The sequence below is a fragment of the Ambystoma mexicanum genome, chromosome 6q (genome assembly GCF_040938575.1).
Source record: "Ambystoma mexicanum isolate Mex_15411 chromosome 6q, UKY_AmexF1_1, whole genome shotgun sequence".
Taxonomy (NCBI): domain Eukaryota; kingdom Metazoa; phylum Chordata; class Amphibia; order Caudata; family Ambystomatidae; genus Ambystoma; species Ambystoma mexicanum.
The window spans coordinates 155,027,029-155,040,367 of NC_090937.1; the positions used below are offsets into that span (position 1 = coordinate 155,027,029).

The 13,339-nt window shown below is 48.8% G+C and overlaps 1 protein-coding gene across 2 annotated transcripts in view; it reads left to right on the top strand.

The window, feature by feature from the left end:
• The first annotated feature begins 441 nt into the window (after nt 1–441).
• Nucleotides 442–13,339, top strand: part of USO1 (USO1 vesicle transport factor) — a 1,608,467-nt gene continuing 1,595,569 nt past the window's right edge. Inside the window, exon 1 of one of the 2 annotated variants that reach the window (XM_069630579.1) lies at nt 442–884. In XM_069630579.1, the coding sequence (XP_069486680.1) occupies nt 816–884 (69 nt within the window). In that variant the 5' untranslated portion in view covers nt 442–815. The remainder of the gene's footprint in view (nt 885–13,339) is intronic. The other variant, XM_069630578.1, reaches the window with a different exon arrangement.

The following is a 13,339-nucleotide window of genomic DNA, read 5'->3' on the forward strand; positions in this document are numbered from 1 at the left end:
GAGTCAGAGGCGGCGAAGTCCTGAAAGCATTAAAAACAATAATAATAAACAATCAGTGAAAGCTTTCCACCATAAAAATTCCTGAGATTCCATTCCAGGGTCTTTATCGGAGACCCGGAGAAATGGCTAAAATTCCTGAGTCTCCGGGAAAAATCCGGAGGTTAGGCAGGTATGGTTACGAATTAGGCAGTAAGTGGTCAAATTGGCAACAGAGTTACAGCCAATTTAAGAGGTTGGGTTTTGAGTTGAGAGGTAAATCTTCCCACTCAATGCCGCGAAAAATCGGCAGAATTGGGGGAATTACAGCGGCAGAATGCCGTGGTAATTCGGTTAAAACCCCATTGTTGGACCCAAAATAAATGGGGATTTACCCCACCACCACTTGTAATCGGGCAGAAATTCCACCTGACCAAGTGGTGGTAACGGTAATTCCTTAGGGCCATTTTTTGGCAGATTTACCGCCGAATTTGCACCTAACTCGTAATGAGGCCAGTCTTTAAACGTAAATGTTTATTTTTAGACATTCTTGCAAGAAAACACAGCAATATGGCCACCGCACTGGGATACTTTGAGAAAGTCCCTTTTCTATGTCAAGGTTGTGTACCTTGGTAATCCCTCTTCAGTTTCTTTTTGCGAAGAGTGTTCTCTCTCTTCTGTCTGTGGCCCTTTGCCCTGAACGAACGGTAGCCACGTCATGCCACGTCCCTGCGCAGGTTCACTCTGCCTTCGGTACTAATTTCCGAGGTGTCCGCTGTTTGTAGTCCTGACCTGTGTGCAAGCGAAGAGTCAAGCTGGCGGCTCCCGGTGGGCGGGGGATGATGAATCTACTCAGGGGAGTGATGGGGGCGCCTAGCGCCGGCCCGCAGCCTTCGGGTGCAGAAACGGTGAGTGCAGCTGGGGCTGTTTTACGAGGCATTGGCAACAGATAAACCACCATCAATGTTTTGCCCTTCTGTCATTACTCTACTTTTCCTCGGTTGTGCTGTCATTGTGTCATCCCTGCTTTCACTGTACCTGTTTCATTGCCCCTTGATGCCCACTGCTTCCTCCACCTACACTCGTGAACCCGTATGTTTTATGAGTGCCGTTGACTGCCCTGTCCCAAACCTCAGATTTGGCCAGTTTGACAGTTGTCTTAATCAGCTGACCTCTCGTTTGACAACTGCGAGCAGCACAGCTGGTGGTGTTTTCTAGAGCTCCGAGGGACCATCAACCCCTCGTTCTCATACTGAAGTTATCCAGTTTAGAGAGAGTCTATGGCTATTGCGGGAGCTTTTGGAATTTAGTTTTCTTTGTTAATTGCTTTGAACGAGTGTTCTGAAACCTTTGGTTTCCTAGATGTTTTCGGCTACTATTCCCAATAATGCTAGCCTGCATCGTCCGTGGTTTTGGGTCATGGGAGTTGTCTACAACATCTGGAGATCCGTAAATTGCAGACCCCTGACGTTGCTGATTAATGAAAGTGTCGTGGATTATGTCATGTGCGATTTTTACTATTTTCACCCTATGTTTCTATCACTACCTTGTTATATTGCTCTGCGGTCGTAAACTGCTGTATTTGCTAAATGCAACAGTACTTGGATCGAAGAAGGATGCACTGTTGTGCTCGTGGTGCTGTCCACCGCTTCGACTATGGTCGCTCCAGAACTGTCACCCTGACGTTACCCTCTACCTTATCGACAGAGCCTGGTTGATGGTCATTTTTTTTAAAAAATGTTATTATTAAAGCATTATTTATTTAGAGCAGCGGAACGCTGTACATATTGTGGCAGCAAGTGTTTGGGCTGTTATCTTTTAAATGTTGCGCAGTACTGTGAGTCCAATGTTATCTATTTCTTTCCAATGCACAGCATAACCTTTCAGGTTGAGTATTTTCATGCCAAATGCATGAACCTGCAACTTTGCCACTGGTAGGTAAACCGACTCTCCACTCTCTGAGCTACTGCATCCCGTAGCTATACGGACAGATGGGAGTTATATCACCTACGTGTAATGCATAATGGGACATAACCTGTATTACCTAACAGCATTGTCATGCCTTGAGATAGATTTTGATGTGGGAGTATTTTACTCATTACTTTTTGTAGTTTGGATTATATTTTATTTTTTCTGTAATAACTTTTTTTACACTCATTGTGGGTATTTCTAAGGCAAGTTAAGTATATATTTTACTCCGAAGTAGGTATAGTTTTGTAATCCATACTAGTTTGCACCTAGTCATTCATGCAAATTTAAAGGTGAATTTTTAATCTTTGTTTGATCAGGCAATAATATTTTAACTACTTGCTGGCACCGAACACTTCAGTTGATAATAATAATTTAGCATTTATATAGCGCCACGAACCCTCGGTCATCTGAGCGCTGCTTATTATTCCCATGGTGTGTGGTGCTCATGTATCGAGCCCGAAAGGATGAAAGGCTGAGTTTGCCGGGATCCGAACCTGCTTCGGCACGCTTTGCACAGATGTCAAAGCGAGCGCTTTACTTGCTGTGCCATCTCACCGGCTAAGTAAGTTTGTTGTTTCGTGGGATATTTTCAGTCCATAATACTCGAGGTACTACCGTTCTAGCTTCTTAATCGACAGTGTTCGTAGGATGTACGGCACGGTATATCTGAGTTTTCTGCAGGGTTGGATGCAAGAAGTAAAATCTCTTACCCGAGGTAGGCTGCTTTTCAAAAAGAGTTGAGCACTGACGACCATACATTCAAATTTCCTATTCTTTGATAGTATTCCCAGGAAGGAGCTTTTGGAATTTGCCTCCTGCGATCCAATATGCTATGTTGTTAATTGGAATAATGATGGCAGTCTTCTCTGGTAAAGTGTATCTGTCTGCTGGTCTAGATGATGAGTGGACCAAATATTTTCATGTTGCGAGGGCAACATTGTATACTTGCCCCCTCCTTTTTATTCTGTCTTGTCATCAATGAGTTTGCAAAACGGGTCTCACTCCTGAAGGCAGATTCTCAATTGCTTTTTATTTTAGCTTCTGTTTATTGAACTTTTTATTTTTTTTTGTTTTTTTAATAAAACATTTTTATTAAATAATTATTTCATGAACAAAACAACCAAAAACAAAAGAAAAAATCCAGCTAGAGCAATTGAGGCTGGCTCGACCAGTCATACAGTAGTATTAGATCTTGTATCACCATTCACGTAGATCCCGACCGTGACCCATTTTGCATGTGTACAGAGTTACATCACCAGTGTCCGTATACATCAGGGTCCTCCCACTTCCCCCTTTATTTTAGAAGCTTTGTTGGGACAGCCTCTTGCGTTGTATATCCGTCATTCGATCATAGCACATGTGTCCATGTCCAGTGCCCATTGCTCCAGTGTCGGAGGCTCCGGGACTCCCCATTTTTGTGCGATGTTGCGCTTCATCAGGGCAGCTGCCGTGTGCAGTAACAGTTCTTCCCATTTGTTGAAATCGCTATCTCCGGTGCACCCAGGATTAGGACCTTCAAATCCAGTTCTATCGTGCTTGTGAGTACCCTAGCCAGTTCCCGGCAGCAGGCATCCCAGAAGATTCGAATGCGGGGGCATGACCACAGTTTGTGAAAGAAGGTTCCCTCCTCCTCCCCACATCTGAGACAGTTCGGGTTCATTGCCCTTTTCCAACCAAACAGTACAGTTCTAGGGTAGTACACTCTGTGCAGTATTTTGAGTTGCACCAGTCTGAGTCTAGAGGAGATGGCCGCCTCCCGTGGGTGCATTAGTACCCGGATCCAGTCCTCTGGGTCGATATCCCCTACATCCCTTTCCCATTTGGCCTTTAAACTGGTCAGTTCAGGAGTAGCAAAGGATGTGATGGCGTTATAGAGGATGGATGTGCATTTGGTGGGGATATATTCAGGCAATATGTTGCATTCTATAGGTGTGTAATCTGGGATATTGTCATCTGTCGGTATGTGGATTCTCAGGGCATGGGACATTTGCATGTGGTGGTACCTCTCGGTGTTTGGGAGTTGAAATTTGCGCTGCAGGTCCTCAAACGGGGCCAGATTTCCGTCTTTTAAGACATCCCCCACTTTCAGGATCCCGGCCCTCACCCAGCATGGCCATGGCTCAAATTTCACAGTTTCCCTCAGGTTGGCATTTTGCCATAGGGGTTGCGCCACCGTTATTTTGTCGCCCCCACCCCACAAACGTGTGTACGTTTCTCCAAATGGTGGTGATATGTGCCTTCGTTGTTGGCGGGGAGGGTCTCGGAGGGCTGGAGGCGGTTGATACAATAAGTGTAGTGGATCAGTGTCATGCAAGGCCCCCAGGTCGGCTCTAATATGGGGTAGTTCCCAGTCCCCATGCAGTAGGTCATTGACCACCACAAGTTGTGAGGCCCAGTAATGGGTATGAAGGCGGGGCACTCCTATCCCACCCTCGCAGACCGACCTCTGAAGTGTAGTCCGGGCAATACGTGGTTGACCTCCACCCCATAGAAGCTCCCTGAGAAGAGTCTCCACCCGGTCGAATTCAGGATCTGCAATGGGGCGTTCTGAAGGACGTAGAGGAATCGCGGAAGGGCCATCGTTTTAAAAAGTGCGGCTCTGACCATTAGGGTCAGGGGGTGAAGCTTCCAGTGGTGGACGTCATTGGAGAACCGGGCAATGATTGGTTGGAGATTTTGTGTGGTATAGCTGGTAAGATTTGTTGTTATCCAGATCCGAAGGTATCGGAAGCCAAGCTGCTTCCTACGGTATGGGCATTCCCGTGGGTTAGTCTGTCCTCCTCCCTTCACCGGGAAGAAAACGTATTTCTTCCAGTTGATCCTTAGGCCACTAAATTCCCCGTACTGGATGAGCATCTGAGTCACTATGGGGCAAGTCCGGCCGGGTTCTCCCAGATATACCAGGAGGTCATCCGCATAAAGGGAGATTTGATCTTCGTGTCCCTCTGGCCATCTAAATCTCGCCCAGGATGTACTCTGGCGGAGCCATATGGCCAGCGGCTCAGTCGCGAGAGCGAAGAGAAGGGGGGGGGGGTCATCCCTGTCTCGTGCCCCTGGCCAAGTGGAAGGATCGAGAGGTCCACCCGTTCACCCTGACCTCCGCCTGGATGTTTGTATACAGCAGCTTCACCCATCCCAGGAACCCTTCACCAAACCCCATACGTTCCATAATCTCCCAAAGGCTATCCCATCGGACTGAGTCGAAGGCCTTCTCAAAGTCGATTGCCAGAAGGGCAAGCGGGCTGTCAATGATAGGAGCCCTTTCTAGTGCCAAGTGGAGCCGACGCAGATTCATTCGGGTTGACTTGTGTGGCATAAAGCCACACTGGTCCGGGTGTATCAGAGTGTCAGCAACCGGTTGTAGCCTGTTGGCTAGGAGCTTAGCGAGGACCTTGACTTCACCATTGATTAACGAGATTGGCCTGTAGGAGGCACATTTTTCCTGGCGCTTGTCAGGTTTAGGGATAACCACGATGGTAGCCTTACACAGGTCGGCGGGAGGGTGCCTTGTTCCCGGGCGCTCAGTAACATTTTATGGAGGGAGGGCGTTATGGTGTCCCCGCCCAGCTTCTGCTAGGTTTCGACTGGGAACCTGTTGGGGCCGGGCGTTTTCCTGGTCTGCAATTGTGCTAGTGCTTCGGCTACCTCGGCCTCCGAAAGATCAGAGTCCAGATTTACCCTCTGCTGTGTTGACAGAGTTGGGAGTAGTATGTCATTTAGGAGGGTTGGGTCCAGCGTCGAGGTTGGGGCCTGGTATAGTGCCTCATAGAATTGGGCAAAGGCCTCCGCTATCTCTGCGTCCGACTGGCACCTATCACCCTTTGGGGTAATAATCTCCCGGACACAGCGTTGTCCCTCATCTCTTCTTTCCAACCAAGCTAGCTTTCTGCCGGCCTTGTCCCCATGCTCGTAAATTCTTGCTCTGGAGTCCCAGTGGGCTTGTTTAGCATTGTCTAGTAATACGTTTCGGAGGTGCTCGGTGGCTCGTTTGAGGGACAGTTGGGTCTGAGGGAATGGGGCAAGGATGTGTTCGTTCTCCCTTCACTATGTCTTGGAATCTCTCCTTCCGTTTGTTTGCCACCCAGGAGATTAGTGCGCCTCGCAAGACGGCCTTGTAGGCTTCCCAAACCACTACCGGGTCCTGTTCTCCATCGTCGGTAAGCTCGAAGTACTCAGTGGAGACTTCAGCAAGGTGGTCCACGAGCTCTGGGAAACCCAGGTAGTAATTGTTTAGTCTCCACGTTCTAGGGGGAGACGCGCCCTGTATGCGGATTTCTACAAGTAGGGATGAGTGGTCCGAGACGCCCGGGGGGAGTAGGTCAGCTGACAGTGCTCTGAAAAGATCTGTGTGCGGGAGAAAGAAATAGTCGATCCTAGAGAGGGAGCCGTGGGCTCCGGAATGAAAGGAGTACCCCCTAGTATCCGGGTGCAACTCTCGCCACACGTCACAAAGACCCAGGCCGGACGCAAAGTTAAACAGCCTCGTGGGAGTATCCGGGTTGCGCTGTCTGAGATGGGTACGGTCAGTGGTGTTGCACATGACATTAAAATCACCCCCCAGAAACCACTTATCCGGTTGGTGTTTGCCTATGAGGGCAGTCAGTTCATCCAACAGCTCCTGCCCCAGTCCGGGCGGGGAGTATATAGAGACAAAAGCAACCCTCTCGTTCCACAGCGTTCCCAGGATTAGCACGTAGCGACCCCGGGGGTCCTTTTCCAAGCCTTGGAGGGCAAAAGGGATGCGTTTATGTATGAGAATGAGTACCCCTAGATCCCATTGTGTATCCCGCATGGAAGGCAGCCCTATAATTGGTGCGTTGGAAGAGGGAGCAGTTCAATCCCACTAGGTGCGTTTCAGATAGCAGGGCCACGTCGGGGGAGTGTCTACTGAGTACTTGCTTGATCAGGCGCCTTTTAATCGCAGAGCCCATCCCGTTTACATTCCATGTGAGCACCTTGAGGGATTTGAGGCGTTCAGTCGGAGTCGACTGGGATTGTATGGGTGCCATCTAGTAATTTAGTTAGAGGGTTGGGCGGGTGTCTTGCAGGGAAGGTGTCCCCGTTTATGGTGATGTATTGTAGTGATTGTTTTGCTGTCTGGACAAACTGCAGCCTCGTCTTGCCATGAACCATAACAAACCCTGGAGCTTGCAAGGGTGCGCTGCTCCCGGGGTAACAAATAACTCTTCACAACTTTCCCTTCCCTCCCCATACTCCACCCCAACACAAAGTTTGTTTGTTTATTTATTTGTATGGCGCTCCAAACCCAGAGGTAGAAGGGCGCTTAAGAATTTGGTTACATAGTTGAGAAGTATCTGTGTGTTGCATACTTCGTACAGGTTTATAATATATACAGAGGTCAATAAATAGAACATGTGTAGTACGTACAATATACAATTTTCAGAATAAGTACAGTGTGTAAGCCAGTAATTGCGCGAGTCTAGAGTTAGTGGTGTTGTTCTTTGTTCTTTGTTTAGCAGCCAGCTGATGACCTGCTTCCTAAAGATCTGGAAGGATTCGACAGTTTTGATGTTAAGCGGTAGGGAGTTCCAGAGTTGAGGAGCAAGCACTGTGAAGCTTGCCCCTCCAGCTCTTTTTAGGTTGAACCTGGGCACTAGTAGGCAAAGAGTGTTGGAGGATCTGGTGAGTCTGGTGGCAGGTTTCAAGGTGAGTTTATTAGCTAGATAGGGTGGTGCTAGGTGGTTGAGGGCTTTGTACGTGAGGCAGATGATTTTTAGATAAATTTTTTGGCGTATGGAGAGCCATTTGCAGGCTTTCCTTGTGGCAGAGATCTGCTCTTGTCTTGGAATGTTGAGGGCTGCGCGCAAGACGTTATTTTGTATTACCTGCAATTTATTGAGTACGGATTGATTAGCGCCAAGGAACAGGCTGTTGCAGTAATCCAGTTTGGTTTGTATTAGGGCCCTGGCAAGGGTCAGGCAGCTGTTGGGTGATAGGAAGGGTCTGCTGGCCCTAATGAGCTTGCCGGTATAGGCAGCAGCTGAGGCGGTCATATTGGTATGTTTGCTAAGGTTGGTGTTGGAATCTAGATAGAAGCCAAGGGTTTTTACGCTTTTGGCTATGGGAATGGAGTGACCATCGATGGTGATGTTATTATAGCTAGGGTCAAGTTTAGTTAGAGTGTTCGGGGAACCGACAATTAGGAGCTCTGTCTTCTCATCATTCAGGCAGAGACCATGGGAGGCCATCCATGCCTGAATGATGGAGAATATTTTGTTGATCCGGGCGGAGTCTTCTTGGTAATTACCAGAGATAGTGAGGAGTATCTGGGTGTCATCTGCGTAGTTTGTGTAGGTGACACCCAGATGGTCCAGTTGGTCAAATAGAGGCTTTGTAAATATGTTGTACAAAGTGGGGGATACACAGGAACCTTGTGGGACCCCGCATGTGATGGGGATGGGGTCTGCTGCAGCTGTGGTGGAGAAGACTCGTATGGTTCTGTTTGCCAGGAAGGATTGTATCCATGTGATGGCAGGGGAGGAGAAGTGGGCTGCGGTGGCAAGGTGATTACAGAGGACCTCATGGCTGACCAGGTCAAAGGCCGCTGAGAGGTCTAGGAGGAGTAGGATTGCGGCATTGCCTTTGTCTTTTATTTCATCAATCTGGCTTTTGAGATCAACAAGGGCGGTTTCAGTTCCGTGTTGAGGTCTGAAGCCAGATGGACGTATTCCTAGCAGTTGGTTGGATTCTAGGTATTCCTGAATTTGGATGTAGGCGACTCTGTCCAGGATTTTCAGTAGGAAGGGGACTGTGGTGATGGGCCTATAGTTTGTGGGTGTGGCCGGATCGAGGGATTGTTTTTTCAGGTGAGGGAGAACCCATGATTGTTTTAGGTTGCTCGGGATGGAGCTATTGGTGAAGGATAGGTTGATGAGTTTGGTGATGAAGGGGGAGAGCTCTCTGGCTGCATCTTTTATGATTTGAGCCGGGCAGCTGTCTCCTTTTGTAATGTTCACTAGATGCCGATTCCGGCGATTAACAAGTCTTTATGCATTGCAACACAGAAAGCGTAGAATCTCCTACCTGGAATTAGATGAACGACCAATTCGTGTTTCCCGTGGTGTACCAGGCTTCAAGAAGAAAGGGTGGAAAGTTATATCCCAGTAGAACTTAGGAATCCCCCTGGCAAACCCTTCGGAGCCTAGGTGAACACTTGGCGACCGAGGAAAAACCAGGGAAACCCTCAGGGGGAAGAAAACCCTATGAAGAGCTGCTGGGGAGCGTTGATATAGGTGAGGCGGACAGGAGAAACTGAAGGACCTCGATCTGATGGCAGCGTTGTATGTTGGTTAGATGCTGGAGAGGTATAAGGGTAAATACATGAGGTTCAAGAGAAAACAACACAATAAAGAATGGGGGTGAGATTGAAAGAATAGAAATTACCATTCACACATCTAGCCGGGGAGTTAGTAGATGAGGAGCCCGGGGGACCGAGCTCGTTCAGGAAGTACTCTTTTGTATGAAATGGGAAGTTCTGGGAAGCAAGGACACCAAGTATTTAAGGATCAAGAAGGACGGAAGGTAAAGATTGGAAAGTACGAGAAAGACTTCTACCTTCGAGGGGAACACGGGATAATGTCGGGATTTGCCGCGTACTGTGGGGACGTGGCTTAGTGGTTACCAGTGCGATACCTTCGATCCGCCGATCGTGTTCCGAATACTAAGAACAAGCAGATGCCAGAATGAGAAGGAAACAAGGTACGGAGAGAGAGACAAAGGGAGGCATTGAGATTTAAAGGCTGAACTAGCTATACTCACTGAGCGTCCGTATACTCCTAAGAGAGTAGCAACGCGCCGGTATCCAGGACTTCCTTGCTGATATGCCGAAGAAAGATCGACTTCCGCATCCTGCGTGGCTCGAGGCAGGGGAACAACTAGATCGTTGCCAGGGCTGCCGCGCTCACAACCCGGTGCGGCCATCTTGGAATAGGTAGACGAGGAATGCGGGGAAACAACGAGACCGTTGCTAGGGCTGCCGCGGTCATAATCCAGTGCGGCCATCTTGGAATAGGTAGAAGAGGAATGATTCGTCCTCACGAACATCACACCTTTACAGTTAGAGGGTTTCAAGGAGGTGATGATTTTTTGAACTTCCGGGATGGTGACTTTTTTGAACGAGAAGCCTGCGCTAGTGTCGTTAGGTGTGGGTAGGTTAAGGTTGGTGACATTGTTGTTGAAGAGTTGTAGCCATTTGTTTTCGATTTTAGTTTGGAGTCCTAAAATTTTATTGTTAAGGGCGTTCTGGATGTTGGTGCACCAGGATTTGTCTTTCAGGCAGGTTTCCGGGGGCGAAATAGGGTTTTCTAGTTCCTTCAAAATTTTGAATAATTCTTTAGTGGAGAATCCTGCCTGAGTGATCCTGGTGTTGTATGAATCTTTTTTGGTCAGTACCTGTAGCCCCAACATCGCTAACACTCAAAAGAGGTAGGGTGTCAACTTAACAGACCCTTGATCAAATTAAACTAAAGAAATTGGGGGGGGGGGGTCTGTAACTTTTCCCCAAGTGCGATGGCGGTACGCCTCCGCTAGCCGCATTATAAAAGGTGTAAACGCCTTACGAAAGTCTCTGTGGCATAGCTCGGTACATTCCACAGTTTCAGTTCCGCACCTGCCCGTGGGATCTGGTTCTTCGTTGGGGAACCAACCGAGGTCAGTCCCTGTCTTCTGCCGGCCGGTTCGGTGAGGGTGGCTGATCCGGCATCGGACGCTGGTCCGCTGGTGATCTGGGGTTTCTGCTCCTGTTGGTTCGAGGTGCCGACCAGTCCCCCACAATGTGCTGCTCCGCCCATCGCCAGGCTTCCTTGGGATCGTAAAAAATGGACCGTTGTGCCTTTATGATTAATTGAGCAGGCCGTATTTGACTCATAGCGCTTGAAGTTGTCTTTTAAGCTTTTCAAAGGATTGCCTCACCTTCTGCACCTCCCTCGTGTAGTCTGGAAAGAAGGCTATCTTAGAGCTATTGAAGGTGATCGTGCCTTTGGTTCCTGCAAGGTGCAACAGCGCATCCCGGTCCCGATAGTTTAACAGCTTTGCTATCACCGTTCGCGGGGGAGCACAGGGCACGGGTCTGCCCGTGGGCATTCGGTGTGCCCTTTCTATAGAAATGAATTTAGAAAAGGATTTCTGGTCAGCCACTGCTCCAGGAAGAGCTCCATACAAGGGCCTTTGGCGTTCTTGGGAATGCCAAGGATTTGAATATTATTGCGCCTGGATCTACCCTCTCCCTCTTCGACTCTAGCCTCCAGGATCTTGAGTTTGGCTGAGACTCCTTGGAGTTGTTGTTGCACAGCGTGTAGCCTGGCTTCCGTGTTGGAGATTCGCTGTTCCATCTCTCCAGTTCGTGCTGATAGCTTCTGCAAGTCGTGTCGGAGGAGGGATACATCCAAGCTTATTCCGTCCATCTTCTGCTCCATTGATGAGTAGGAGTCCGCTATCGCTGCTGTGACGTCTCTCGGGGAGATTACAGGCGCAGGGTCCACCTCTTAAGAAGGCGACGGTTGAGGTTCGAGGGATTGTGATGGGGGGGGGGGGGGATTGTATACTGGTCAATCCTGTTTTGCAAAGTGGGCCTCTTAGTTTTGTCCTTCCCCATGCTTCCCGTTAGGCCCTGCGGGCGTGCTTTTGTATCCAGAGCCTTGTCCGGTTGCTCGAGGGGTTGTCTGCCCAGGCTTATTGCCCAGTTCGGTATGCAGTTGGTGCCACTATGGCAGGGTTAGGAAGCGGCCTTGTTCAGTGGCGGAGGGGGGAAGAGCTCTAACAAAGTAGTGCTTCCTTTATTGCAGGGCGGCGAGCGATGGTAGGCCCTAGGCCCTGGTGCCAGATTCGTGTTTGCGGCTGTGGTGGTCTGTCTGCTCTGCAGGCGTTGATGGGTCGCACAGGGAGGTTTCACGCACCCAACCGGGTTGTGTGCGTTGAATTCCCACTCCGCTTCCCTTTTGGAAGCCCAGTGTCCACTTGAGTGAGGCAGGGGGGGTTGTAGAGAGTTCTGCCCCTAGTGATTCGTCCCGCACGGCAGTGGGTCACCCCATCGTCTGCTGCTTGGTTCGGTGGCGGTAGTTCCAACTGGAGGGAGACGGCCCTTCCGTGGGTTGTTTGCACTGTTGTGTCCTTGCTCGCCCCTAGTTTTCAGTGACCTCCCAGTAATGTTGAGGTAGCCTTATGTGGGGATCAGGGGGCACTGACATTTACTTTACTTTTACTTTATTACATTTATATTGCGCAACCATAAACCCATAGGTGTGAGGGTGCAGACAAGATAGAAACGTCAGGCATACTAGTAGGTTTGGAAGAAGACGGCGAGATAAAGGATCGTGTACTACTACTTAAAAAAGAAGGTTTTTAGGTCCTTCTTGAAGTTGCTCAGGGCAACCGAGTATCTCAACTGCAGTGGTAGGGTGTTCCAGATAACTGGTGCCACAAAGGCGAAGGCACCCCATTGGGCTTTTTTGGTTTTGACTTTGGGTTGGTGTAGCAGGTTCTGATTGTTGGAGCGAAGATTTCTGCGATTGGATTTTATTCTTATGTATCTTTGAAGCTAAGGGGGCATAGTGCCCTTGAGACATTTAAAAGTAATAACCATGAGTCTGAAGGTAATACGCGCATCCACGGGCAACCAGTGCAACGCACGATGTGCCTCAGACACATGTGCTCTGTAGGCCAGACCAGAGATAACTCTGACCGCTCCGTTCTGCACCATCTGAAGGCGACTAATGGTCTTTTTGCTAGCTCCTGCTAAGAGGCTGCAGCAATAGTCCAATTTAGATCCTATGATGGCACGAGCAATGGACTCTGCATTAGGTTGAGAGATAAATGGTCGCATGTGGGATAGCAATTTAATATAGTAGGTGGCCGAGGACACAGTACTAGCCACATAGGAATTCATAGTAAGTGATTGGTCCTGCACCACCCCTAGGATCTTAACTTTGGGAAGAGAGGAAATGAGAGCATCTCCCAGCTGAAAATGTTTATACGCTGGGTCTAATTTAGACCAGATGCTGTCAGAACCCACAACCATTAGTTCCGTCTTTCCTCGGTTTAAGGCGAGATTGTTCAGCATCATCCAGTGTTCGATGATTGTGAATATGCGATTTAGTTCTCTTTCGTCCTGATTGTGCTGACCAGTGAGGGGGATGACACATTGTGTGTCATATGCGTAATTAGGGAATAGAATACACTCCTGGGCAAGGTGGGCGAAGAAAGAGTCATAAAAATATTATATATGCAAGGAGACAAACTGGCTCCTTGAGGTACACCAAAGTGTATCTTAATAGCAGGAGCTTTGGCATCATGAGCGCATACTCTACTAGATCTATTAGAAAGAAAGGAGAGTAGCCAATTAGTGGCGGACTGCGAGCAGTTGGCTACAGACATA